This window comes from Acipenser ruthenus, chromosome 20, assembly GCF_902713425.1.
Source record: "Acipenser ruthenus chromosome 20, fAciRut3.2 maternal haplotype, whole genome shotgun sequence".
Taxonomy (NCBI): Eukaryota; Metazoa; Chordata; class Actinopteri; order Acipenseriformes; family Acipenseridae; genus Acipenser; species Acipenser ruthenus.
Genome location: NC_081208.1, coordinates 8,106,586 through 8,132,821, shown reverse-complemented (window position 1 = coordinate 8,132,821; position 26,236 = coordinate 8,106,586). Strand labels below are relative to the sequence as shown.

Genomic DNA, 26,236 nt, shown 5'->3' with positions numbered 1-26,236 from the left:
AGAACCCATCCACACAGACACGCTTTGAAGATTCTCTTATGACTAGTGTTTGTATTTATTAAGAATCTATACAATGGGTCATTTTTCTACCTTGTCTTTCAGCGGGGTAACATTTGTGTGGCAGGGCAAGCTGCCTCTTTCTGCGTGTTTACTGATATACAGACTGCTCGTTATTTTCCATCCAGTATACCCCTACACTCAGGTACTGCCCATTGATAGCAGCACAGAATGGATTTGCTCCATTTAAAAGACTTGTAGTACTGCCAGACTCCCTTACCAGCATTTGCTAGCTCTTGCAATGAACAAACAGGGATCACCACGTACAGTCTCTTGTTTTAACACCATCTCATCCAGTGGTGTAACCCCTTGTCTAGCAGGCTGGTGTGCTTGTGTGATGTGCGGGTGTGTGATTTGTACCTGCAGAGCTGCTCCTCCTGCAGTCTGCCTCTCAGCGTAGCCAGGCTCTCTGTGCTGTCTCGAGCCTCTCTTTGCAGCTGCTCCATCTCCTGCACCCGGGTCTCTGCTAGGCGCAGCTGGTGCTGAGCTCCCTTCAGCTGCTGCTGGAGCTCCCGGACCTGCAACACACCCACAAAGTGACTGCACAGACACACAGCTTTCCATTGACACGATTAGAAGAGCTTCGGACAATCAGACACACACAGCTTTCCATTCACACTATTGAAAAGCTTCGGACAGTCTATGTCCTGTTAGCTTGATAGAGGAATCCCAAGTGCCAGGACTGAACGGGCTTCCTCGTTCTATTCAAATCACGTGACCGCTTTAAAAACCGCAGGAAACTCTGGAAATGCTGCAGCTGTTATAGCTGAGCCCCGGGTGTGCCTGTGCTGTGTACCTTCTTGTCTGCGCTGAGGAGGCGGGAGCTCTCTGCCCTCAGCTCCTCCTGCAGGCTGCGCTGGACTCGGCCGCTCTCAGTCCTGTGCAGCAGCTCCAGGTCCAGCTCCCGGCCTCTCTGCTGGCTGCTCTCCAACTCCGCGCTCAGAGACGCGCTGGCCTGCTCCACACCTGCCAGCCGTGACTGCGCCTGCTTCAGCTCAGCTTTCACCTGCACACCACAAAACACACAAAGCCCATTATCCCAATCCTGACAGGCCCTACACCAGGGGAGGCTAACCCTGGTCCTGGAGAGCCACAATCCTGCAGCTTTTCACGGTAAAGACCTGCAAAACAAGTTAGTGCTGAACAATTAAGAAAATAACTGGTTCAGTTCAGTAATTGAGAACTCAGCTGGAGCAAAAACCAGAATACCCTGCGGCTCTCCAGGAGCAGGGATGGCCACCCCTGCCCTATTCCTTCAGTGTGCAAGAGCATGTTCAGATTATAGGACAGTACCTGCGCTGGAGTATTTCACCCGTTACTCTAGGGCAGTGGTACTCAACTCTGCCTCTTGAGATCTAATCCAGTCCAGGTTTTTACTCCAAGCAGGTTCTAATGTAGTTAACTGAAGCTGCTAAGAGGTAACCAATTTAGGACCTGGTTGGAATAAAGAGCAGGACTGGAATATATCGTGAGGGCCGGAGTTGAGTACCACTGCTGTAGGGTTACCCTACACACAGTATAATGGACCATACAGGTGCTCATATATGTGTAAATATCTTGTATTTGTATTTTGTGGTATTGGTTTGACAGTTACAGGGTTCATATCCTGCAGGGTTAGTCAATCAGCTCTCTGAACTGGTTTCCACAGAGACAGTCAGGCGAATCGTCAATCCTCAGGGCTGCTCAGCAGAAAGAGCGAAGGAAGGTACAGAGCTGAAGTTAGCTTGTAAAATATGCTTCAGAACTGAAAACAGTCCACTGTGGGTAAAAACCCTAACCTTATGTTTTGCCTTTTCTTTGTTTAAAAATAAGAATCTTTTTGTGTTGTTTTGTATCAAGTATTTCTTTTGATTGGCTTCTCAACAATAAAAGTGTGCAGACCTGTGCTAAAATATATGCCTTTGAAAAGCCTGTTGTTTCTTTACCACTTTCAGCATCCTCTCACAGGACACTTGTTTATAGTTTTTCTATGTTGAGTTATAATTAGGGCCTGAATTTTTTCACCACTTTCAACAGGCATATCACAATCTAGTTTGTTTACCATTTTTGAATGTCGCAATTGTATTTCAACACTGTACATGCAAATGTATTCAAAATGTTGAATCCAATTTAAATTGAAACAATGTCTAGTGATTTCATTATTTATGACAGATGTTTGCAATTCAAATTACAGTTACAGGCACATATATTGAAAGCCCTCTGTAAATAATAAATAATGCATCCATTTAAACAGCTCTAAAGTGCAATATTCATTGACTTGACTTCTAACACACATATGGCATACACCTGGTACACTGTGTACTGTTCTTGTCTTTCTGAGCTTTTTATATGAAATATAAATGAACAAATATACCTAATTTAGGCCTGAATAGAAAAAGCTCCTTGAAGTTGGCCCCCCTACAAACAGCACAAACGATGAGTCATATATCATTTGTTTGTGCCGGTTTGTGCCGTTGAAACAAACGTTTGTGCTGCTATAGTTTCTGAGATATTAACAATATTATTTTAGGGCAGTGACGTCACTCAGCCCCCCTACAATGCCGGAATTGAACCAGACTTGTCGCATTCGTCTGTGCTGGTCACTGCTGCAAAATGAATGTTAGTGCTGTTTTCCTTCAATATTTAATCACGATTCTTTTAGAGCGAGTGAGGTCACAGTCTCCCTATAATAACGTGTGTAAATCAAATATGGGTAATTCGTTTGTGCTGCGTTAGTGCTGCAAAATGAACGTTACTGCTGCTTTCCTTCAATATGTATTGACACTTCTTCGATAAGAATATGTCACTTGGTAAGCGACGCTGCTTACAGAAGTGAATACTAACAAAATAAATATGAATAGCAATGGAAGAAAGTCCAGTCTTTCTTTCATCACTGGCATAGCTTTATTCCGGTTAGAGCGAGATCCTAACACCATTTTTAGGAAAGTATAGAAAAAGTGTGTCCTCTTATTCACTTACTGTTTCACAGGGTAATGAATCTGAAACAAGTGTACACTGAGGATGCATAGACAGGATGTTGCGATATTTTTTGCTTTTTTGTGCATCTCAAAATGTTCAAGTTCTACTTATTATTCAGTCCTCTTGCCTTAAGTGCGTGTACATTATGAACACTGATATTCCGTGTAAAACCTCAATATGTACAATTACTTCCCTAGTGCTGTTTACACTCCCCTTCTTAAAGGGATACTCTGGAAACACATCACTAACAACCTGACCTATAGCACTAACGAATGGTATTTTTGCTTTTTGTAGTGTGTTTTAATTCTTTAACAAATAGGATAAAGCAAAGGCAGAATACTGCATACATGAGATGAACAGGTACATGTAATTCTACTTGTATTCACAATCTCATCTCATTAACTTACTCCAACAGTTTATCGTTCATTTTGATTGTCCTTTCGCTATAACAAACCCCTCGATATAAAGAACAAAAGGCTTGAACCCCAACAGGTTCGTTATAGCGAGGGTGTACTGTATTAACTTGTTGTGGGTCAAAATTCTTTACAGCTTTTAAAAACATGTGTGCTGGATGAGTAAAGTGTAGTCTGAATCTAGTAAGTTGATGGTGCATTGCAAGTTTGAAAAAGAATACTTTTTTTTTTAAAGAAACAGTCCCAGCTGTTGTGTTCCCTGCACTGTTGAAGCTCTGTACCTTGGTGTTCTCCTGCTCAAGCAGAGCACCGTGTCTCTTCTGGTCCAGGTTCTTCTCTCTCTCGTATCGCAGTTCTCTCTCCGCCGAGGAGAACAGGTTCTGCGTTCTCTGCAGGTCCTGCTTCAGCTGCCGACACTCCTCCCCCATCTGCTGGAGCAGGCTCTCCTGGGACTGGAGAAGAGACAACAGGTTACCTGAAGACAGCCTCAGAGGATTTGTGATTGTGCTCAAATTCAAAACTGACAACACTGTTAATCTACAGCACTGGTATGCCTGCATCATGTGTACAACGTGGGAATATGCTCTAATTCCAGATCTGAGAATATCTATCAGGAGCTTGAGAAAACATTGATGCCAATAAGTTAACCAGTGCAGTCACATTCACAGGTCCTTATAAATCACACCGTTCCTGAAAGGGATAGTTTATAACAGCTACACTTTTGTAATATATCATTTATTACACAGGTAATATTGTTAATAGTGTTCAGAGAGGAAGAGCTGAAACTCTGTAAGAACAAGTAAAAAATATCTGAATAAAATTTTATAGGATTGTAGCCAAATGCTATCTGAAACTAGGAGTGTATGATACAAGTTTGGTGAAGACTGGTGCAAATGAACTCATTCAGCTTTACAGAGCGACTATCCTGGGATAACTAATTCAATAGTTTCAGTGTCTTTGTGACGGGCTGAATGGCGCCCACTCATATTGTATCATTCTCCTGATCCACACACTTAATGCTCTCCACTGCCCCCTTGAGGACCAATCGGCACAGTTCAAATATATATATATTTTTTCCTTTTATTTCTTAGCAGACGCCCTTAATCCAGGGCGACTTACAACTGTTACAAGATATCACATTATTTTTTATATACAATTACCCATTTATACAGTTGGGTTTTTACTGGAGCAATCTAGGTAAAGTACCTTGCTCAAGGGTACAGCAGCAGTGTCCCCCACCTGGGATTGAACCCACGACCCTCCGATCAAGAGTCCAGAGCCCTAACCACTACTCCACACTGCTGCCCAACAATATCCAATTGTTCCTGGCACACATTTAGAATTATTAATGTGGAGTCCCACGAGGGCCATACCTGGTTGACTCCCTTCCCCGTAACTCTGTGGGAGGGCCTGTGCTGGGGCTGTTCTGGGTTGGCCTCCCTCCCTGTCCCCTGCCTCAGTCTGTGGCTCTGCAGCTCCAGGCCCAGCCGCTCATGCACACTCTCGCTCAGCCGCTGCTGCGGGGAGGCCCCCTGGGCACGGCTCTCCAGCACCTCCCCCCTGCCACAGGGAGCATTCACAACAAGAGGAGACCATTCAGCATCAACAACATGGCAAGTTACTCCATTCCATACCCTCGCCACTCTCTGTGTGGAGAAGTGTCTCCAACCTTTATTTGTGTCTCATCCTGGTATTGGCCACTAGGGTTAACTTTGTCAACTACTTTTAAGATTTTAAAGACTTCAATCAAGTCCACCCTACTTCTTCTAAATGCAGTTCCCTCAGTCTTCACCCATGCATTTGTTTGCCTTTTTAACTGTTTCCCAACACCGTTTTTTTGACAGCCGCAAGTCTATTTTAAAGCATGAGCAAATAAAATCATATCAGCTGCAGAAAACGACCAAGTAACTACTCCAAACAATAGTCTCTTTCCTGCAAGTTGTTTCTGGCTGTTTTATGCAGTTCGTTGTTCTTCCTATGTTTCTTTAAGCTAGGCGTGTGAGAAGTGGATGAAGCTGCAGTGTGTAGGTGCTCTCTAGCTGAGGCCTGGCTTGCTTACCGTAATGTGCTGTGTTCCCCCTCCGCTCTGTGCAGCTCTCCTCTCAGCTCTGCCTCCCTCTCCCTGCACTTCCTCAGCTCCTCCTTGGCCTGGCTGCATGCTGCCCTGTGCTGCTCCACGTCTCCCTCCAGCCGCTTTGCACTCAGCTCCAGCTCACAAACCTGGGCGCCACAAACAGGGTTACTTGGGATTTTAACCAGCATTCAGTCTGGCTCATATCTAGGCCCTCCTGCACCCCCATATAGAAAACACTGGTCTGCAGTACTGCCACTTGCTTTTCTGTTCACAGATACAGGCTGTGGCGTTTTGTTAGGACCAACTGGAAATAACGTAGGCACGTAATTGAGAAGATCATCCAGAACTATATTTATATATACTTTATATTACAGCACTACATTTATAAATACTTAAAAGAAAAGTAAGTTTAGTGACAAATGTTTCGACTACAAATCTTTTCCAATGTCTTCAAATCAAACTTATTAAGTGTCTTACAGTATTTCGGAAGATACAGTAAGGTCTAGAGCAGTGCGTTGTTGGCTGTAAATTAGTTTGAAGCAAAAAAATATTGTTGCCCAACTAGAAGTATTTGTATTCAGATCATAAACCATGTTTGAGGAATCAACCAATCACTGTTAAGGATTCGGTGAGTTCAGTACTATAGCCTGTGTATCAAATGTATGTCTCAGCTCGGCTTTACAGTCCTCTCACCCAAACTGCACGAGATGACAACGTTCTGACTTACATTACAGCTGCAACTGGGGTACCAAGAAAAACTACCACTGTAGAAATGTCTTCAAGGAATGGCAACTCTTATGTGACTAGAAGCAACTGAGGGTTGTGACTTCTGAAAGTAGTCAGTGACTACACATAATAAACCCAACACTGTCTGCCAGAAGCCCATTGTTTCATTAATATATCTATCTTATGGTTCTGTTGGAACAGTATGGAAATATACAGCTTTTCATCTAATAAATCTAGAAACAATTGACTTGGGCACATGCTTGAGTCTTGTAACACTGCCAGTGTATTCTCCTCGATAACCCTGGCTCTCACCTTCCTCTCCAGCAGGGTCTTCTCCTCCCGGGCCTGGGTGAGGCTGGCATTCAGGGCGCTGCTCTCCTCCACTGAGGCACGGAGACTCTGCATCTCTGCCCCACACCGCTGCAGCTCCTGACAAACAGCAGACACAGCAGACAGACACGTCACCTCACTGAGGGCAAATTGCTGAGGCTTGTTTACATACTTTTTGATTCATCACGTGGGAGATTCAGGTATATATCTGTGGATGTCCGTTTCCATCCAAACTGAACAGACTACAACAAGAGAACGTCATGCAATACTTCTTTATGTTATTTTATTTATTTGGCATGGCACACTTAAATTAACCAGTTACCCTGATTTAGAGTGCATCGGGAACCTGGACAGTAGGGGCCACTGTCTGCCTAACCTGGAAGAGTGCCAAAGCCAAGTGACGCTCTTGGGGAATCTCTAGCAACTTGACACAGCAAGGAACATGCGCCCCTCTGACTGTATGACACACTCTGTACCCCACAAGGTCATGCCTTTACCAAGGGACCCCTCAGGGACCCTAATAGGACCCCAAGCCGCAATACGACCCTATCAGGACCAGGTGGATCCAATCGGCTTGGGGTCAGTTACATTTTTAGAACCCTGAAATCTTTTCTTGTTTGGCTTGGGGTTGTCTTGCGAATGTCTCCATCACAATTCAGAAAATTAATTTTACCCCAAGCCCATCTGAAGAAGATCTGCTTTTGAACTTCTGAAATGTAAATAAATAAATCAGATGGTCTGATCATTTTATTTATATATCTGACACAACTGGGGCTACCCTGGAGAATAATTCCAACTAGTCTCACTTTTACAGGAAGAGATGAAAACTAAATAAACATGGTATATGGGTAGAATTGTACACAGTTATTGTTTTTTTTTTTTTTTAACAGTTTTACGTAAGATTTATAATTGAGTGCTAAAGTTGTGGATGAACATACACTAAATACAATACAGTACGCTCATTTCTTAAATTAAGATAGCTTACATTTACATAAATACATAAATAAATCCCTTCATGTTAAAGTGAGACTACATTGAATTACCAAAGTTTGAATTATTCTTGGGGTAGCCCCAAATGTGTCAAACTAAGCTACTTTGGAAATAAAAAATAAAAAAAAACAAAAACATTAATGTGGTAATAAATATATTATATGCCTATTCTTTTAAATAAAATTAAAGATTGTTACCTTTATTAAAAATGTGGACGAATTAATCAACCGATTAATCAACTAATACTTATAGATTAACCGATCAAACATTTTAATCTAGTGACAGCCCTAATAGACAGACAGACAGACAGACATAGATATAGCTATGGCCAAAGGTTTTGCATCACCTTATAGAATTAACTAATTTTGCTTCATAAAGTCGAATGAAACCTGTATAATTTTATGTTAATAATCAATCAGTCTTTATTTATATAGCACACTTCACATCAAAAGGCATCTCAGAGCACTTTACATAACTAAGAAAATATATCCATAAATAAGAAAATACATTAATGATTAAATTAAATCCAAAACATTTCATTTAAAGTATGAACACAATAATGTACCCACCTGTGGCGGAGTGTCCCGTCCCTATGTATTATTATTTGTATTTTTGTTTGCGGCGCGGATAAAAGCGCCAAGTCTTTTATTACTTATATTTAAAAACCCTGTGAGGATGCATGACTGATCAGCTACTGATTATGTAACTAGCTGACAGTCATGCATCCTTACCAAACGCGTGCAGACTCTGGCCGAGGGGTAATAAGATAATTAACTAGTTAACCCCTCGGCCAGAGTATAAGAACCTGCAGCTGTTCGTTCTGCGAGGTTGGAGCGTAGAGAGGAGAGTACGGGAGAGCGGAGAGAGAGAGCGAGCGAGGAGATAAAGAACAATTGCTATATTTAAAAATATACTTGTTTCTATTTGTTTGGCCATCGCGCCTTTTTGTTTTGTGTTTTGTTGTTTGTTTAAATCTTTTGTTTTGTTTATTTAGTTAATAAATTAAGCTGAGTGCCATAGCATTCAGCTTCACCCGCCCATCCATTGTTTTGGTTTCAGTTACTTCCTGGTCCGTGACGTCACCACTGCGAGCCATCCTGTCACACCACCCTAGGCGATATATAATTTGAAAGTGATAAAAATGTGTAATATAATAATTAAGACCAATACTAAAATCAAGAAATAACACCACGGTAAAAACAGAGACCCAGTTCAAACGCCCACACCGCTTTGTAGTTCTCCATATGCTTTATGAAAAAACTGAAAAATGTGACATTTCAAAATCTAACATGAAATACTGTACTGTATAAGTTTAAGCCACTGCTTCCTGACACCTTATCATCACCATGACTCTCAGAGCTTGTGCTATTGAAATTCCATTCCAATTCTCAACTAAGAAGAGGTTTTGTGTTGACAGTACCTCCTTGCTCTTCTTCAGCGCGCTCTGTGCAGCACTCAGATCCGCCTCCAGCTGCTTCCTCCACTCCTTCTCCTCCGTCAGACACCCCTCCAACACCGCCTCCCTATCTCGGCTGCTCTTCAGCTGCTAGGGGTTCAAAGAGACCCCATTTGTTATTAGGAAGACACACTCTGGCTTGACATAAAATGAAAGACCTGTGCTGGTTTGTGGTACTGGAGGTGTGGTATTTGTTACAAAACACCTTTATATCATTGAATAGATAATCATGCACTCTTCAAAAACACGCAAAAGATTAAATTACTCAACAACCAGACACTGCTCTCCCACTGCTTTCTATGGTGGTCAGCTGTTCTGTTATCACTCAATAATGGAAAGGCAAACAAAGCACGGCTCAGATGACACTATTTAATGACACCTGCTGCCATGGATGCTCGAGCCCTGCTCTCAAGAACGTCACTCTTTTATTGAACTACAATGAGTATTTTCAGACAAACAAAAATAAAAAAAAAAGAAGTTGTAGTATGCTATTTCTATGATGTATTCTTAGTAACGGAACTCCCTTGTTCAAATAACGTCCTCCAGTCTCATGATTTATTGACTTAGGTGTTCTATTATAACCTCGTAACACACCACAGCAATGCCATTATCCTTAAAGAAACAAAATGCCCTACAAGTGCACTAACCATGTACTATATGTAGAATAATCCTGCAGCTGCGTCTGGTTACCTAGGGAATATTTGCACACGCTGAAGGCAGTATAACTGCATGGCTTTAGTAATACGTTTAGCAGTATGACTTCATGGCTGAGCGTATATTTCCATGGTTTGGGATGGATTTGTGCTGCTGCTGTGTAATAATTGAATGTTTATCAGGGTCTGAGCATTGCACAAGTCCTGCTGCACTGCAATCAGAGGCCAGCAGGATGAGACGCCGCTCCCCCCACTCACCTGCTGCAGGGCCTGCTCTGCATCACTCATCTCAGAGCTGGGCACAGCCACACCCTTCCCCTCCCATTGCTGCTGTTTCTTACGCAGTCTGGACAGCTCTGCATCCAGCCCTGTGATCTGGAGGGGAAACGTGAAATCGAAAAAAAACTAATTCAATGACGTATCTTTTTTATTCCTGTTGAAATCCTTGGTTTCTAAATGTTTTGTTTAGACGTGTAATATGTGATGGTGCTGGATCCTTCTTGCTTACCTTTTCACATTGACCTGTCATTTTTACACTGCCAATAAACTTAACTATAAATATTATATATAAATACTGTGTGTGTCTATATATAATATATATATATATATATATATATATATATATATTATATATATACACACGCAGTCAGGTCTGAATGCATCACCATAGCTTCAGACGCTCAAATCGCGTGTCCCACATTTTCCACCTATCCCCTTCTCAAGCACACTGTCACACCTCTACCCCACTCCTGCTCCCTCAGTATAAACACACTGATCACAATGAAGGGTGCTCTCACAGAGGGGTGCTGTCATGCCTCACTGATATAATAATACCCCACATACAGCTCTTAGTCAGCACACTGCAGAAGGCACAAGCCAACACGTTTGTCTCCTGGACTCCGTTTCTTCCGATTCTGAATGCATATCCCTGAAGCCTGACCTTCCTGTGCAGCCCCTCAGTCTCGCTCTCGAATCGCTCCCTCTCCTCTTTGGTTCGGTTCTGTGTCTCTCCCAGGATGGACTCCAGCTCCTCGTTGCGCTCCCCCAGCTCCTCATGCTCTCTCTGCAGCTTGAGCAGCTTCCTGCGCAGCTCCTGAACCTGGCAGCCCCGGTCCTGCAGCTCCTGACGACACCTGCCAGGGACAGGACAGGAACACACGGGCTTAGTGTTTACACAGTAGCAAGTTTACAGTGAAGGCCAGTTTATTTCATATTCACTGTTTCTTCCATATCCAATTAAAGGGTACCAAAAGAAGCGGGTGCTGAAGCGGTCTGTAGGGATGTGCTGGATTTGTGTTTATCTTTGCACACAAAACCCTGTGTAACTGAAGCTGTGAGACAAAACTTAAACGTATTGTATATCTGACTCTAGCGACCCCAGGGTTGGTGTTGCCAGCTTGAAGTAAGCCTGATAAAGCATGTTTCTGTATCTATATATAGGCGTATAACCTGTATGCCGATTGCATCACATGACTGAATGCTTAGTAAATCAGCTGGTCATGACGGCTTTTCTGATTGGTTACCAGTATTTCTAATACGTCCCAGTTTAAATGTTTAATTGGGTTTGATCCTAAAGGTTTAAATTAAAATGGAAGCCAACGCTCTAATAGGAGGTTAGGTAGCTCATGTGGCTATCGAACAGATTTATTTTTCTTTAAAATGTCTGTGATTGTGAAGTTATGATTACAAATGATTGTTCAAAGTATGCTTACAAAGGCATTGACTATAGTCAAGCAGCATGGGAGCCTCCAGCGAGCGCTGCTCAAACCTGCCCTGCAACACCATCAGCCCTGCCAGTTCTAACTGGCCTGAGGCCAGGGGTGGGAGCACTTGTGCTCACACTGCACTTTGCACGTGATCTCAGATTGTTTTATATATAACCCTGTGCATCAGCATGTATTTTAACAAAGCCCCCATGCTGTACGTGACTTCCACGGGATTTTGTACCTCTCATGGATTTGCTGGTGGGCATCGTTCTCTGTGTCTCCAGCACACGCTGCCTGTGTCAGGGAAGCAGTGGCACGATCCTGGCTGAGGAGTTTGGGTTCAGTCTGCAGGAGAGGAGACCACAAAGCACATGAGAAGAGACATGAATGGAAATGTTTGAGTGTAATATTGTCACAAGACTTCTCTCAGTAAAACCTGTCTAATCCTCAGAATAGGTATAATTTGTGGGTCCCAATCAAATCTCTATTGAAATGAATGGTGTGATACCCTCTACAATCAGAACCTGTCTATTCTGGAATCTCTTCTGCTTAAAATCTATGTATATCTGACTGTGCAGCCCAGCACCAAGTCATATGATTATTTTTATAATCATGTATGTTGCATAAAGACATACATGTCCCGGGGGTACAGTACAGTAAAATTATTGTTTACATAATGGAGAGAGTAAAATGAATGCAACCCTTATTACAGAATGCATTGTAATTGTACTGTATGTACAGCATTGTTATAGAGTCAGAGTGTTGATTGATTGTCAATTATTCCTTACAGGTATAAGTCATGGCAAAGGAAACATGTACATGGTTAAGCATGTTCATTACATGATACAAGCATTGGAAAAGCACTGCAAAATGCCAATGTATATTTAAAGTGGTTCACTTCTATAAAGGATAGCACTGGACTGAAGCTATTTCAAAGTTATTAAAAAAAAAAAACACCAATTACAATATATGCTTGCTGAAGCCCTGAATTTACCTGTGCTACACTGTGAGAGAGACGCTTGCTGAAGACCTGAATTTACCTGTGCTACACTGTGAGAGAGACGCTTGCTGAAGCCCTGAATTTACCTGTGCTACACTGTGAGAGAGACGCTTGCTGAAGCCCTGAATTTACCTGTGCTACACTGTGAGAGAGACGCTTGCTGAAGCCCTGAATTTACCTGTGCTACACTGTGAGAGAGACGCTTGCTGAAGACCTGAATTTACCTGTGCTACACTGTGAGAGATGCTTGCTGAAGCCCTGAATTTACCTGTGCTACACTGTGAGAAAGACGCTTGCTGAAGCCCTGAATTTACCAGTTCTGCACTCTGAGAGAGATGCTTGCTGACACATTAGTCTGCTAGACAGAGTTCTCTGAATTTACCTTTGAGAGACATGATTGCTGAAGCCCTGAATTTACCTGGTCCAGCTGTAGAGGCACAGACTCAAGCTCTGACACAGTCTCTCTGACCTGGTTTTGCTGCACCTCCTCCTTCAGTTTTTCCACCTTTAAAATTAATTTGAAACATATATTCATGTGCCTTTTTAAACATACACTGGTCGTGTGTAACAGTTCAGTATATTAGAATAAACTATGATGGGCTCATGCTTTTCCTTCTCTGTTGGCTAGTAGAGAAAATGCATTTTACAGCCAAATTGGGGTAAAACATTAAAAGCTCTTATTTTGAATTGACAGTCCTGGTAATGGGGGATGTATGTTATAGACAGGCTTGACAATATGTCAAAGCATTAGGTCTTTATCATCTAAACATACGTCATAGGTCAAAGTGGAGGGTGCCGTTAGACTTTGCAGGAGTTTTCACAACATTGAAAAAAAAAGTGCGCATCTCAAAGGGTTTATGAGATCAGCAGTTGAAATGGAAGAGGCAGATTCACCCTCACACTGATGATACATATGATAAGAGTTTGTTGCTGTTGTAACGACAGTGTGTAATGGGTTGATGCTGTAAAGAACCCACCGTCTGGAGCAGGGTCTTCCTCTCCGAGTCCAGCGAGCGCACGCGGCTCCGCAGAGACAGGATCTCTTTATCCAGCCTCACGTTGTGCTCCTTGACCCTCTGCAGCTCCAGGAGGTCTGAGGACACAGGCATACGTGTTACTTCACATTTACAAGCTTCCTGAATGTGCTACTACACTTACATATAGTAATAAAAAAAAGGTTATCCAAAGTGATTTTATATGAGCCTGCACTAAATCTGAAATGACTTTGCAGGTTTTCTCTCTCTCTCAGCGAACACCGCCTCCTAGTGGCCAGTATCGTGTATTGTAGTCGCAGTGATCTTTCCTACTTCTATTGATGCTCTTAAGAGGGAGTTCGGGACAGATGTTCTGCACGCCTCAAATACAATCCATTTTCAGCCATTCTTAACACATTTACCTAGAGTGTCACCTAAATATGTTAGAAATATACTTAAATAGGAATGGCATCATGTAGTGTGCTTTGACAATATCCTACCACTCATGGTCTCTATGTGCCAGCTGCTAAGCAGTGCTCAAGCCACAGAAGCCTTGCTGAAGTTAGTAATGGGATTAGAAATGGAATGCATTCAATGTACAGCATTCCTGTGATTCTTGGTTGAGAGCTGTGATGGTTAATGGCACACTGTATTTTATTGAAAACCCTACCGCTCTCCTTCAGCTCCTCTACTTCCACTCGCAGCTGCTCCACCTCCTGACGTGCTCTCTGCAGCTCCGGGTCTGACAGGAGAGAACAACCACAAGCATTACAAATACCCGCTATAATATCATTAAACTTGCAACAATATTAAATATTATAATTTGATACTATTACATGTTGCTGCAAATTTCAAAACATATGTTATTTGCTACTGAATATCACTGAAATGTCTAATGCAATGTGATCTGTGCAACGCACACACTCTCTAGAGTAAACAGGCTGCCCTCACAGTCATTCATTGTGCGTGCATTCTGTAATGTATAAAAGCTGCATCTCCCTGCTGCACTGCTCACCGCTGCTTGCCTTCCTGGAGATGTCCAGCTCGTCGGTCAGCCTGCGGATCTCCTCGTGCGCCATGGAGAGCCGGCGAGACGCTTCGTCCAGATCCCGCTCCGCACACTCCCGCCGCCGCCGCTCACTCGACAGCTCGGCATCGTGGGTCTGCAAGGGAGTGTGGCAGGTCAGAGAGAGGGGGGATCCCAGAGACAGAGAGGAGTTACAGAGAGGGGATCCCAGAGACAGAGAGCAGTTACAGAGAGGGGATCCCAGAGACAGAGAGGAGTTACAGAGAGGGGATCCCCGAGACAGAGAGCAGTTACAGAGAGGGGATCCCAGAGACAGAGAGGAGTTACAGAGAGGGGATCCCAGAGACAGAGAGGAGTTACAGAGAGGGGATCCCAGAGACAGAGAGCAGTTACAGAGAGGGGATCCCAGAGACAGAGAGCAGTTACAGAGAGGGGATCCCAGAGACAGAGAGGAGTTACAGAGAGGGGATCCCCGAGACAGAGAGCAGTTACAGAGAGGGGATCCCAGAGACAGAGAGGAGTTACAGAGAGGGGATCCCAGAGACAGAGAGGAGTTACAGAGAGGGGATCCCAGAGACAGAGAGCAGTTACAGAGAGGGGATCCCAGAGACAGAGAGCAGTTACAGAGAGGGGATCCCAGAGACAGAGAGGAGTTACAGAGAGGGGATCCCCGAGACAGAGAGCAGTTACAGAGAGGGGATCCCGGAGACAGAGAGCAGTTACAGAGAGGGGATCCCAGAGACAGAGAGCAGTTACAGAGAGGGGATCCCAGAGACAGAGAGGAGTTACAGAGAGGGGATCCCAGAGACAGAGAGGAGTTACAGAGAGGGGATCCCAGAGACAGAGAGGAGTTACAGAGAGGGGATCTCAGAGACAGAGAGGAGTTACAGAGAGGGATCCCAGAGACAGAGAGGAGTTACAGAGAGGAGTTACAGAGAGGGAATCCCAGAGACAGAGAGGAGTTACAGAGAGGGGATCCCAGAGACAGAGAGGAGTTACAGAGAGGGGATCTCAGAGACAGAGAGCAGTTACAGAGAGGGGATCCCAGAGACAGAGAGGAGTTAGAGAGAGGGCATCCCAGAAACAGAGAGGAGTTAGAGGGGTAGAGAGAGACATAGATGAGTTAGAGAGGCGATCCCTGAGACAGAGAGGAGCCAGAGAGGGGTACAGAGGAGTTAGAGGGGTAGAGAGAGATAGAGGGGGTAGAGAAGGACAGACACAAGAGACAAAGAGGGGTAGAGAGAGGGTTTGAGAGAGGGGTAGAGAGACAGGGGCTAGAAGGAGAGATGGGGTTAGAAAGAGAGAGGGGAGCTGAGAGACGGAAAGAGTTTATAAATCAGCAAGGAAGTGGGGCAGGGTTTGAGAGAGGGGTAGAGAGAGAATGCTGAGACAGAGGGGACAAGCAATATAGGCTGATTCAGCATTCCCCCTCACAGCTGTTTTAATACAGAGTCACTCATACACAGTGGCACTCTCTGGATAACAGAAACAAACTTGTGTGGCTTGATGTGTAAATGTATAGGTACAGTATTTTACACACCCGTAGATTCATGTGTGAAATATACATTTACAGTACAGTAAAGCTTCACCGATTTATTTAATTATTTAGATAAACGGCAAAAACCTATTGAAAAATATCTCAAGTGTCCTGTTCATCAGCTCAGTAAGTTTGCTTTTGTTTAAGAGAGTGTCGATGCTTCTGAGCTCCACTGTGTCTGTATGAACGTCGTTCCAAGAACTACATGTAACAGCAGCTTTATATATATATATATATATATATATATATATATATATATATATATATAAATAAATCAGAGGTTTAGACGATTGAGTGATTCAAACTTATGGTTAGTTATACCTGCACATGGTTTACCTGAATGTAAGACACCACCACTAAAGTTATAGAAATATTGTTTTCTAATAAAATCAGATATTGGGATTACAGTTTTAGCTGTAAATGTATTTCATGCCCAGGCTAATTCCTACAAGGTGTAACTGTGCAGGTTAACCCTCGGATCCCAGTTTATTTCTAATAAAACCCTGGGGTTACATGTAGTACAGGATCTAGCCGACTCTGACCCAGGCTTTCCCTGACGTGATGTTACACCGAGTTGGTTGGTGCTTGGTGGTTAATGGAGCTGGGAACATGCACACTGTCTGGAGCTGGAGAGCTCATGCCAGGACCTGTGGGAGTGAGTGAGCTACACCTTCATCACCGCCACTCTGGTTAATGGAGTTAGTGCTGGTCTGGAGCAGGGCACCACAGGCAAAACATACAAACAGCTAACACTCTGACTCTCAAGCTGTATTCCTTTACTGACCAATCTTCAATGACAATGCGATGGCACTGCAATGCAATGATAGCTGGAGCTTTACCACAGTGGTAACATTTCCATACATTTTGCCAGGTCCTACACACCTACACAGACTGCAGTACTCTACCATGATACCGTATTAGTGTGCGATATTTATACAATGGGATTATAAATGGTTTCAATTGTTCAAAGACCATGTGTTTTTGCCTCCTATAGCAAGACTAATCTCTGTATTGATGTGCCTGTGGTGGTCCTGCTCAGCCCGGGATGCTTGGTCATTAGAAGGTCTTTGTGACCTTGGTGCAATGGTTAGTAGAGGCTCATAGGGGCCGTGGTGCAGTGGTCAGCAGAGACTCATAGGGGCCATGGTGCAGTGGTCAGTAGAGACTCATAGGGGCCATGGTGCAGTGGTTAGTAGAGGTTCATTGGGGCTGTCGTACAATGGTCAGTAGAGAGCTCTAGTGCAGGTAGCAGGAGGGAAGATGGACATACTGAAGCACCAGCATGGGCACCCTGTGCTGCCGTATGGACTCCAAACAGCTTCTTCCAGGAGCTCGTGGCTGGGGACAGGGGGTCCTTGTGGAGAGACAATGTGGATAACGTCATCACTGAGAACAGAGTGCACGTCACTGCACTGCCATCCCTGCACAGCCTGGAACAGGGTGCACACTGCAGGGTCTAGGGGAGCACTTAACACAAGCAAACCTGCTTTGAAACCTGCTTTGAAACTCCAGTTTTGTAAATGTCTACAAAAATAAAACAAAAAATCAACAAAAGGAAAGCCACACAAAATCTTTTTAAAAAAACACCAGGTTTTCTAAGAAATGCGAAAAGCATGTTTTGAGATCCAGGGACAAAACTTGAACATACATTTGTTCAAACATGTTTTTTAAAGTTCAAGTTTTTAATATATATTTTTATGAATATCAAATTGTGTCTATGGACTAATCTGGCTCTGTCTGCAGGTCAGCGCATGAGCCAGCCTCCTTGGCTCCACCCCTCAGCTCCAGTAACAGGATTTGCTCTGTGTCCCTCACCTCGTTCATGGTCTTGGTTCCACCCCTCAGCTCCAGTAACAGGCTCTGTTCTGTATCACTCACTTCGTTCACGGTCTTGGCTCCACCCCTCAGCTCCAGTAATAGGCTCTGCTCTGTAATCACTCACGTCGTTCATGGTCTTGGCTCCACCCCTCAGCTCCAGTAATAGGCTCTGCTCTGTATCACTCACCTTGTTTATGGTCTTGGCTCCACGCCTCAGCTCCAGTAATAGGCTCTGCTCTGTATCACTCACCTTGTTTATGGTCTTGGCTCCACCCCTCAGCTCCAGTAATAGGCTCTGCTCTGTATCACTCACCTTGTTTATGGTCTTGGCTCCACCCCTCAGCTCCAGTAATAGGCTCTGCTCTATCACTCACCTTGTTCATGGTCTCTTTGGTGCGCTGCATGGACTCTCTCTGCTGCCGAAGCTCCTCTTCAAGTGTCTGTCGAATCTGGTCCAGCTCCTCCTAACAGTGGGTGAGCAGGCACGTGTTACACACATTGACGTAAACCCTTCTTTACAAACCCTTTCTTCTGGGTGCCCTAAAGACATGGCACTCCATGTGTTTTTAACATGGCAGTCTTTAAAGCAATTGTAGCCAACAAAATACAGTGACTCTCAAAAGTATTCACCCCCCTTGGACTTTTCCACATTTTATTGTGTTACAACATGGAATCGAAATTGATTTAATTAGGAGTATTTGCCACTGATCAACACAAAAAAGTCCATAATGTCAAAGTGAAAAATAAAATCTACAAATTGTTCTAAATTAATTACAAATATAAAACAGAAAATAATTGATTGCATAAATATTCACCCCCTTTGCTATGACACACCTAAATAAGCTCTGGTGCAACCAATTGTCTTTAGAAGTCACATAATTAGTTGAATGGAGTCCACCTGTGTGCAATTAAGGTGTTTCACATGATTTCAGGTTAAATGCACCTGTCTCTGGGAGGTCCCACAGTTAGTACATTTCCTAACAAAAACTACATCATGAAGGCGAAGGAACACTCAAAGCAAATCCGGAATAAGGTTCTTCAAAAGCACCAATCAGGGGTAGGATATAAAAACATTTCCAAGGCATTGAATATCCCCTGGAGCACAGTAAAGTCCATTATTAAGAAATTGAGATAATATGGCACAACTGTGAATCTGTCTAGAACAGGCTGTCCTCAGAAACTGAGTATTTGGGCGAGAAGGGCACTAGTCAGAGAGGCCACCAAGAGGCCTATGGCAACTCTAAAGGAGTTACACTGTGCATACGGCAACAATAGCCCGGGTGCTTCACAAAACTGGCCTTCATGGGAGAGTGGCAAAAAGAAAGCCATTGTTGAAAAAAAAAACTCACATCAAATCTCGGCTAGAGTTTGCCAGAAGGCATGTGGGAGACTCTGAGACCAAGTGGAAGAAGATTCTATGGTTTGATGAGACCAAAATAGAGCTTTTTGGTCTCAACGCTAAGCGCTATGTTTGGCGCAAGCCTAACACCGCACCACATCCTGAGAACACCATCCCTACCGTGAAGCATGGTGGTGGCAGCATCATGCTATGGGGATGCTTATCTGCGTCAGGGCCTGGAAAGCTTGTGAAGATAGAGGGCAAAATGGATGCAGCAAAGTACAGAGAAATCCTGGAGGAAAACCTGCTGAAGTCTGCAAGAGACTTGGGAGAAGATTCATCTTCCAGCAGGACAATGACCCCAAACATACAGTCAAAGCCACACTGGAGTGGCTTAAAAACAAAAAGGTCAATGTCCTGGAGTGGCCCAGTCAAAGCCCGGACCTCAATCCAATTGAGAATATGTGGAAAGAGTTGAAAATTGCTGTTCACCAAAGGTCCCCATCCAACTTGATGGAGCTTGAGCAATTTTGCAAAGAAGAATGGGCAAAAATTGCAGTGTCCAGATGTGCAAAGCTGGTAGAGACTTATCCAAATAGACTCATGGCTGTAATTGCTGCCAAAGGTGCCTCTACCAAATATTGACTCAAGGGGGTGAATACTTATGCAATCAATTATTTTCTGTTTTGTATTTGTAATTCATTTAGAACAATTTGTAGATTTTTTTTTCACTTTGACATTATGGACTTTTTTTGGGTTGATCAGTGGCAAAAACTCCTATTTCCAGTCCACCTTTCCTGTTTTGCCCAGTCAATGGCTACATAGGTCTCGAATGTGCGGTTTTGAAATAAACACGTTATAGCAGACGTGTTTCTATTTTAAAACATGACATCTGGTACTATATAAGTAGGGCTTGAAGTTTTTTGGTAACCGACAATAACCGAAAACACAGTGTGCAGTCGTGCATTAGTGTTTCCCATGTAATTGTTTGTGTACAGTTATTTAAGGGTCTTGTATTCAATAAGCTATATTGATAAACCAGGCAGTGAGTTGAGTTGGAAGACAATGTGTACAATGTGTGAGCTGCAGTATTAAAACCAAATACTTCTCACAATTCTCGGATTCAAAATGCATCCAGAGTTCTATCTAAATGGCCTGAATCCTAAATGTGGACGTCCTCACTTCAACACAGTAAGTTAACGTTTGTATATGTATTGGTGAAACGTGCATGCAATTTATTATACAAACCGAAAATAGATGCGTCTGAGCGTTGTTTATTTTTAATAACCGAAAATAACAGATTCTAATAATAAAAAACAAAAACACACCCCCGAACTGAACAAAAAAAAAAAAAGATTGAAGCCTATATATAAGGTTAAGAAAGCTCTCAGTTTCTATGCTTTTCCTATGTGACACTTGCGCATCCCTCTGTAATTTCATCTCAGCAGTGTCTTCAGGGCCAAAGAATGGTACTAGCTTTTATGGGTAATAAAAGGAAAGAAGACATTGAAAGGGATGATTTCTCCACTAACACTAACTGAAAGCATGGCTTGCAAACACAGGTTTCTTTAACCAAGGGTAGTACCAGATATCATCTTTTAAAACAAAAACACATGTTTACTACAGCATTCAAATCTGTACTGTTGAGACCTATAAAATGCATGGACGTACACAAGAGGTCAGATTTATGGGGTTATTCTGTTAGCTATACTCTCAAGGGTAATCTAATATGGGTATGAAACCTGGAAGTTATCCTAACTAATGTGATGTTGTCACAGTTTAGATTCATTATGTATCATTTTCAGCCAGCACATCCTGGTTTAGAGCATCTCTATGCCTTCAACAGAGCTCTCAGCATCATGTCTAAGTACACCAGGTGCAACTATAACTCCTTCTCCCTGGAACACTCTGCCCCATATTGGATGTAGGAAGCACTCTTAGCCAGGATAAGGACTCCGGAGGAACTAACACAAACTAATTCATTCACCGATTAAATCATACCTTTACTACCTTGTATACCTGGCATGTTTAACACCACATTTAAAATGCTGGAATTGAAACGAGATATTTCGACTTTAAATCATACTGTTTGGAAGCTCTAGGGAAATACTTTTTCAATGGGGACGGCAGTTAGTTGGTTAAAGTAAAAAAGGGTATGCCAGAAGGTTTATGAATAAGAGTCCCTCACAATGCAGGTGCGTATCTCATTGCTCCACGTTGCAGTGGAATGGACCCAGGAAGCACAAGTCCCAGAGAGAAAGGATGAAAGGATCTGTGTTTCTTTGACAGTCAGGCAGGGCTACTGTGTAGCTCTGTGTGTTTGAGGGTCAGGCAGGGTTACTGTGTAGCTCTGTGTGTTTGAGGGTCAGGCAGGGTTACTGTGTAGCTCTGTGTGTTTGAGGGTCAGGTAGGGTTACTGTGTAGCTCTGTGTGTTTGAGTGTCAGGCAGGGTTACTGTGTAGCTGTGTGTGTTTGAGGGTCAGGCAGGGTTACTGTGTAGCTGTGTGTGTTTGAGGGTCAGGCAGGGTTACTGTGTAGCTCTGGGTGTTTGAGGGTCAGGCAGGGTTACTGTGTAGCTCTGGGTGTTTGAGGGTCAGGCAGGGTTACTGTGTAGCTCTGTGTGTTTGAGGGTCAGGCAGGGTTACTGTGTAGCTCTGGGTGTTTGAGGGTCAGGCAGGGTTACTGTGTAGCTCTGTGTGTTTGAGGGTCAGGCAGGGTTACTGTGTAGCTCTGGGTGTTTGAGGGTCAGGCAGGGTTACTGTGTAGCTCTGGGTGTTTGAGGGTCAGGCAGGGTTACTGTGTAGCTCTGTGTGTTTGAGGGTCAGGCAGGGTTACTGTGTAGCTCTGGGTGTTTGAGGGTCAGGCAGGGTTACTGTGTAGCTCTGTGTGTTTGAGGGTCAGGCAGGGTTACTGTGTAGCTCTGTGTGTTTGAGGGTCAGGCAGGGTTACTGTGTAGCTCTGTGTGTTTGAGGGTCAGGCAGGGTTACTGTGTAGCTCTGTGTGTTTGAGGGTCAGGCAGGGTTACTGTGTAGCTCTGGGTGTTTGAGGGTCAGGCAGGGTTACTGTGTAGCTCTGTGTGTTTGAGGGTCAGGCAGGGTTACTGTGTAGCTCTGTGTGTTTGAGGGTCAGGCAGGGTTACTGTGTAGCTCTGGGTGTTTGAGGGTCAGGCAGGGTTACTGTGTAGCTCTGGGTGTTTGAGGGTCAGGCAGGGTTACTGTGTAGCTCTGGGTGTTTGAGGGTCAGGCAGGGTTACTGTGTAGCTCTGTGTGTTTGAGGGTCAGGCAGGGTTACTGTGTAGCTCTGGGTGTTTGAGGGTCAGGCAGGGTTACTGTGTAGCTGTGTGTGTTTGAGGGTCAGGCAGGGTTACTGTGTAGCTCTGTGTGTTTGAGGGTCAGGCAGGGTTACTGTGTAGCTCTGGGTGTTTGAGGGTCAGGCAGGGTTACTGTGTAGCCCTGTGTGTTTGAGTGTCAGGCAGGGTTACTGTGTAGCTGTGTGTGTTTGAGGGTCAGGCAGGGTTACTGTGTAGCTGTGTGTGTTTGAGGGTCAGGCAGGGTTACTGTGTAGCTCTGTGTGTTTGAGGGTCAGGCAGGGTTACTGTGTAGCTCTGGGTGTTTGAGGGTCAGGCAGGGTTACTGTGTAGCTCTGTGTGTTTGAGGGTCAGGCAGGGTTACTGTGTAGCTCTGGGTGTTTGAGGGTCAGGCAGGGTTACTGTGTAGCTCTGGGTGTTTGAGGGTCAGGCAGGGTTACTGTGTAGCTCTGTGTGTTTGAGGGTCAGGCAGGGTTACTGTGTAGCTCTGGGTGTTTGAGGGTCAGGCAGGGTTACTGTGTAGCTCTGTGTGTTTGAGGGTCAGGCAGGGTTACTGTGTGAGCTCTGAGAGCCAGGTACCTGCAGATGTACCTCCCGCAGGCTGCCTGTGTAGCTCTGGGAGTCCAGCTTCCTCTCCGCGCTCTCCAGCTTCTCCAGAAGCGTGGATCTCTCCACCAGCAGGTAGGCGATCTGCTCACTGGGGCTGCTGTGGGAGATCTCAGCCAGGCCCTCCTGATCCAGCATCTCCTCCACCTCCTTCAGATGGGCCTCTGCACAACACACACACACACTGGATTAACACTCACTGCACATTGGGTACCTGCTGTTGCAACATATGGAGCTAACCTAGTTGAGTTACTTCTCAATAGTTTTGATGTATATTACTGTACACTGATATCTTAGGCATTTGATTGGCTCACCATACTGATCTCTGATTGGCTCACTACACTGATTTGGCTGTGCTGGTCCATCCAGGCCTCTGATTTGCTATTCTGGTCTAAACCTCTGATTAGCTATACTGGTCTTTATTCTGATCGCTATTGTCTATCCAGGCATCCGATTGGCTATTCTGCTCTCTCCAGGCCACTGATTGGCTAGTTTGATTTCTATCCTGGTCTCTCCAGGCTGTAATTGGCTCACCTTGCTCGAGCCTCAGCTGCTGCAGTTCCCCACGGAGCTGCTCGTTCTCTCGCTCATACTCAGCGGTCAGGGCCTCGCGCTCCTCAGACAGGTTGTGGATGTGATCCACATAGTTCTCCACCTGCAAGGCATACAGCAGAGTCTAATGGACATTGAGCTGGGCAGGATTCCACACCTGGCTGGGTTTCAGCTCGGCAGGATTCCACACCTGTCTGGGTTTCAGCTCTGCAGGATTCCACACCTGGCTGGGTTTCAGCTTGGCAGGATTCCACACACCCTGGTTGGGCTCTAGAGAGGGCTGAGCCAGTCAGAGTGGGGTGGTGCAAAACACCTGACAGGAAAACACTAAGAGACACCCAGAAACGCACTGCTCCTGGTAGCAGAGAGGAATCTGAGGCTCAAACTGCAGTGCAACAGGAGTCTTCCAGTATCTGCCACCCTGTCGCTGAAACTACTGTATATTCCTGTCTGTCATCACACAAAGGCTTGTGAGTAATAGACTGAGGATATGTTGTTTAACCAGTTCAGGAATGACATGGTAGAAATTCTGAACCAACTTGATGTCAACATACTTTCACATACGAGACATTAAATAGGCACTTCTGAATGGTTCGTATTGTATTGTAGTTGAAGGACAGGGGTGTTCAAATGGAAATTTGATCAAGCAACAGGGCTGCTTTGCCTTGCTACTACACGCCTTGATAAAAGCAATCTTCGCTACCTTTTCTGCTGGGGATTCCCTTAAACACAGGGGGTCCCCTTTGTAAATCACCGACATGAGGTGCCAACACTGTACTGACAACAAGTAGTGGGAGACTGAATAATAAATGAGGTCTGAAATAAATAACACGTGTTCTACTGAGCAGAAGAGGGTTTCATTTCTTTCATAGGCAATTTGATAGGGGTTATACTTGGTTTAGTTTACTCCCGAGAGATTTGTTTTTACTGTGGATTAGTATGGATTGTACTTTGAAATCTTGCAAATCCCATATTGCTCCCAGCACTAATTGCTTGTTCTGTGTTGCTGAAGATGTGGCGATTATCTACGGCAGGGTGCAGAAACCCGGCGCGCGAGGTCCGGAGTCCTCCAAGGTTTATTGGCATCATTACATAATGAACTGAGTGAGACCTGGGAGGAGGTTCAATTGGGTCAGTTCAGTAATTCAGGGTACAGGAGGAACAAAGACCAGGAGTTTATTCTGCAGTATTACTGGGGGTGAATGCTAGTTGCCTGTCCTCACCTCTTTCATCTCTGCTACCTGTTGCGAGCGCACCTCCTCCAGGTCCTGAGTGAGGGCGCGCAGGCTGCCCTCGCTGCGCAGGTACAGACGCCACAGGTGACGCAGCCGCTCGTCCGCCGTGGCCCCGGGCTCCTGCCCATCCTCCCTCAGCCTCTGGAGGATGTCATCCAGCTCAGCTTGCTCCTGCAGACAACAGCAGCATGGGTGAGCTCTCCCACACACACACACACAGAGGCAGGGGGCTCAAAGCACCATAGGTACAGTCAGTGTAACAACTTCATAGCAAAAAAATGAATTTGTTGGTACGATCGACTCTCCTAAAACACACAGGGATAAAGTATGCAATATAGTATAACAATAAGCAGTTATATTTTAACAGGATTGTAGAAACTGCAGAAGGGTTGAATGTATTATTGCAGAGATCAATGGACAGTGTTTGTATGCATGCCTTGAAGTACATTATTTCTCTAAATTTGTATAATAATAATAATAATAATAAATAAATTTGTTATCCAAAGTTTAGGCTAGTAACATGTACTGTACACAACTAATGTAATTATCACAAGGCCACAACTTAATTACAGGAGGGAGGTGTAGTTTTGTACTGTTGAAAATATTAGACTGTAGAAAATATTAGATCTCCCTGTATATTAATGTGCTTTAGGTAATGATCACTGTAAAGTTATTAATGCTTCCATGGTGCACTTACGGAGAAAGTCTGGCGCATTGTTCGGACCCACTTCCACATGAGGCAGATCTATGTCCAGAGTAAATCTGTGCAGCTGAATGGTAAACGGACTTGCTGTGCTGAAGCCTGTACAGAACACTTCCCAGCAGCCCATTTCTCTGGTGTTGGGCTGTTTCCATGAGAACTGCCTGGCTGCCCCACACAAGGGACTGGAGAGGGCCAGCAGAGACACGTCCCTCCGTACTACTGAAACCCAAACCCTTCATTTCAGCACAGAGGGACAATAGCCACCACCAACAGCAGCAGGGGAGGTCTGTTACTGTCACAGCCAAACAATGCCTTACTGTGAGAACATCTGATACTGTACAAAACTTAGAAAAGTTGATTCCAGGTCCCCCAAGTGGCTCACCTGGTGGAAGCGCAGCCACGTGGTGCACAAACTAACAACCGCTCTCACGAAAGGGATCAAACTTTCCGGTGGGGGTCCTCAGTCAGGACACCTAATGTCATGGGGGCCTGGAGTTCGGGAACCCCTGTGCTAAATTACAGTGACTTAGCAACTTACTAAAACAGATGGTTTGGGTGCAGTAACGGCAGGTGGTAGGGGGTTGCAGTACGTCATGGTTTCGGCACTGTAGCTCAGCGGTTGTAGCGCTGACTGCTAGACTGCAGGCAGGTATTCAGGGGATATGAGCAGCTCAGGGGTTAGGAGTGCTTGGAAGATAATGTGGATAGAGCAGCAGCTGCTTACTGAAGTGGAACACACTCCCCTGTACTGTAGATGCAGTGCGGCTTTGAAGAA

General features: G+C 44.5%; 1 protein-coding gene across 5 annotated transcripts in view; it reads right to left on the bottom strand.

Moving 5' to 3' along the window:
• Positions 1-26,236, bottom strand: part of LOC117425017 (coiled-coil domain-containing protein 30-like) — a 38,278-nt gene that overhangs the window by 9,046 nt on the left and 2,996 nt on the right. For 2 of the 5 annotated variants that reach the window (XR_009307863.1, XM_058993420.1), the window contains exons 2-20: positions 24,747-24,929; positions 23,506-23,626; positions 22,945-23,135; positions 18,094-18,183; positions 17,172-17,255; positions 14,353-14,500; positions 14,008-14,079; positions 13,341-13,456; positions 12,782-12,868; positions 11,605-11,708; positions 10,598-10,790; positions 9,916-10,032; positions 8,969-9,094; positions 6,541-6,657; positions 5,488-5,648; positions 4,802-4,988; positions 3,710-3,880; positions 854-1,063; positions 418-575 (exon numbers count right to left, since the gene is read on the bottom strand). Coding sequence is in view for 4 of the 5 variants with exons in the window: in XM_058993420.1 (XP_058849403.1) it covers positions 418-575; positions 854-1,063; positions 3,710-3,880; positions 4,802-4,988; positions 5,488-5,648; positions 6,541-6,657; positions 8,969-9,094; positions 9,916-10,032; positions 10,598-10,790; positions 11,605-11,708; positions 12,782-12,868; positions 13,341-13,456; positions 14,008-14,079; positions 14,353-14,500; positions 17,172-17,255; positions 18,094-18,183; positions 22,945-23,135; positions 23,506-23,626; positions 24,747-24,929 (2,636 nt within the window). In the remaining variant the exon portion in view is untranslated. The remainder of the gene's footprint in view (positions 1-417; positions 576-853; positions 1,064-3,709; positions 3,881-4,801; positions 4,989-5,487; positions 5,649-6,540; positions 6,658-8,968; positions 9,095-9,915; positions 10,033-10,597; positions 10,791-11,604; positions 11,709-12,781; positions 12,869-13,340; positions 13,457-14,007; positions 14,080-14,352; positions 14,501-17,171; positions 17,256-18,093; positions 18,184-22,944; positions 23,136-23,505; positions 23,627-24,746; positions 24,930-26,236) is intronic. The other 3 variants (XM_058993421.1, XM_058993423.1, XM_058993422.1) reach the window with 3 other exon arrangements.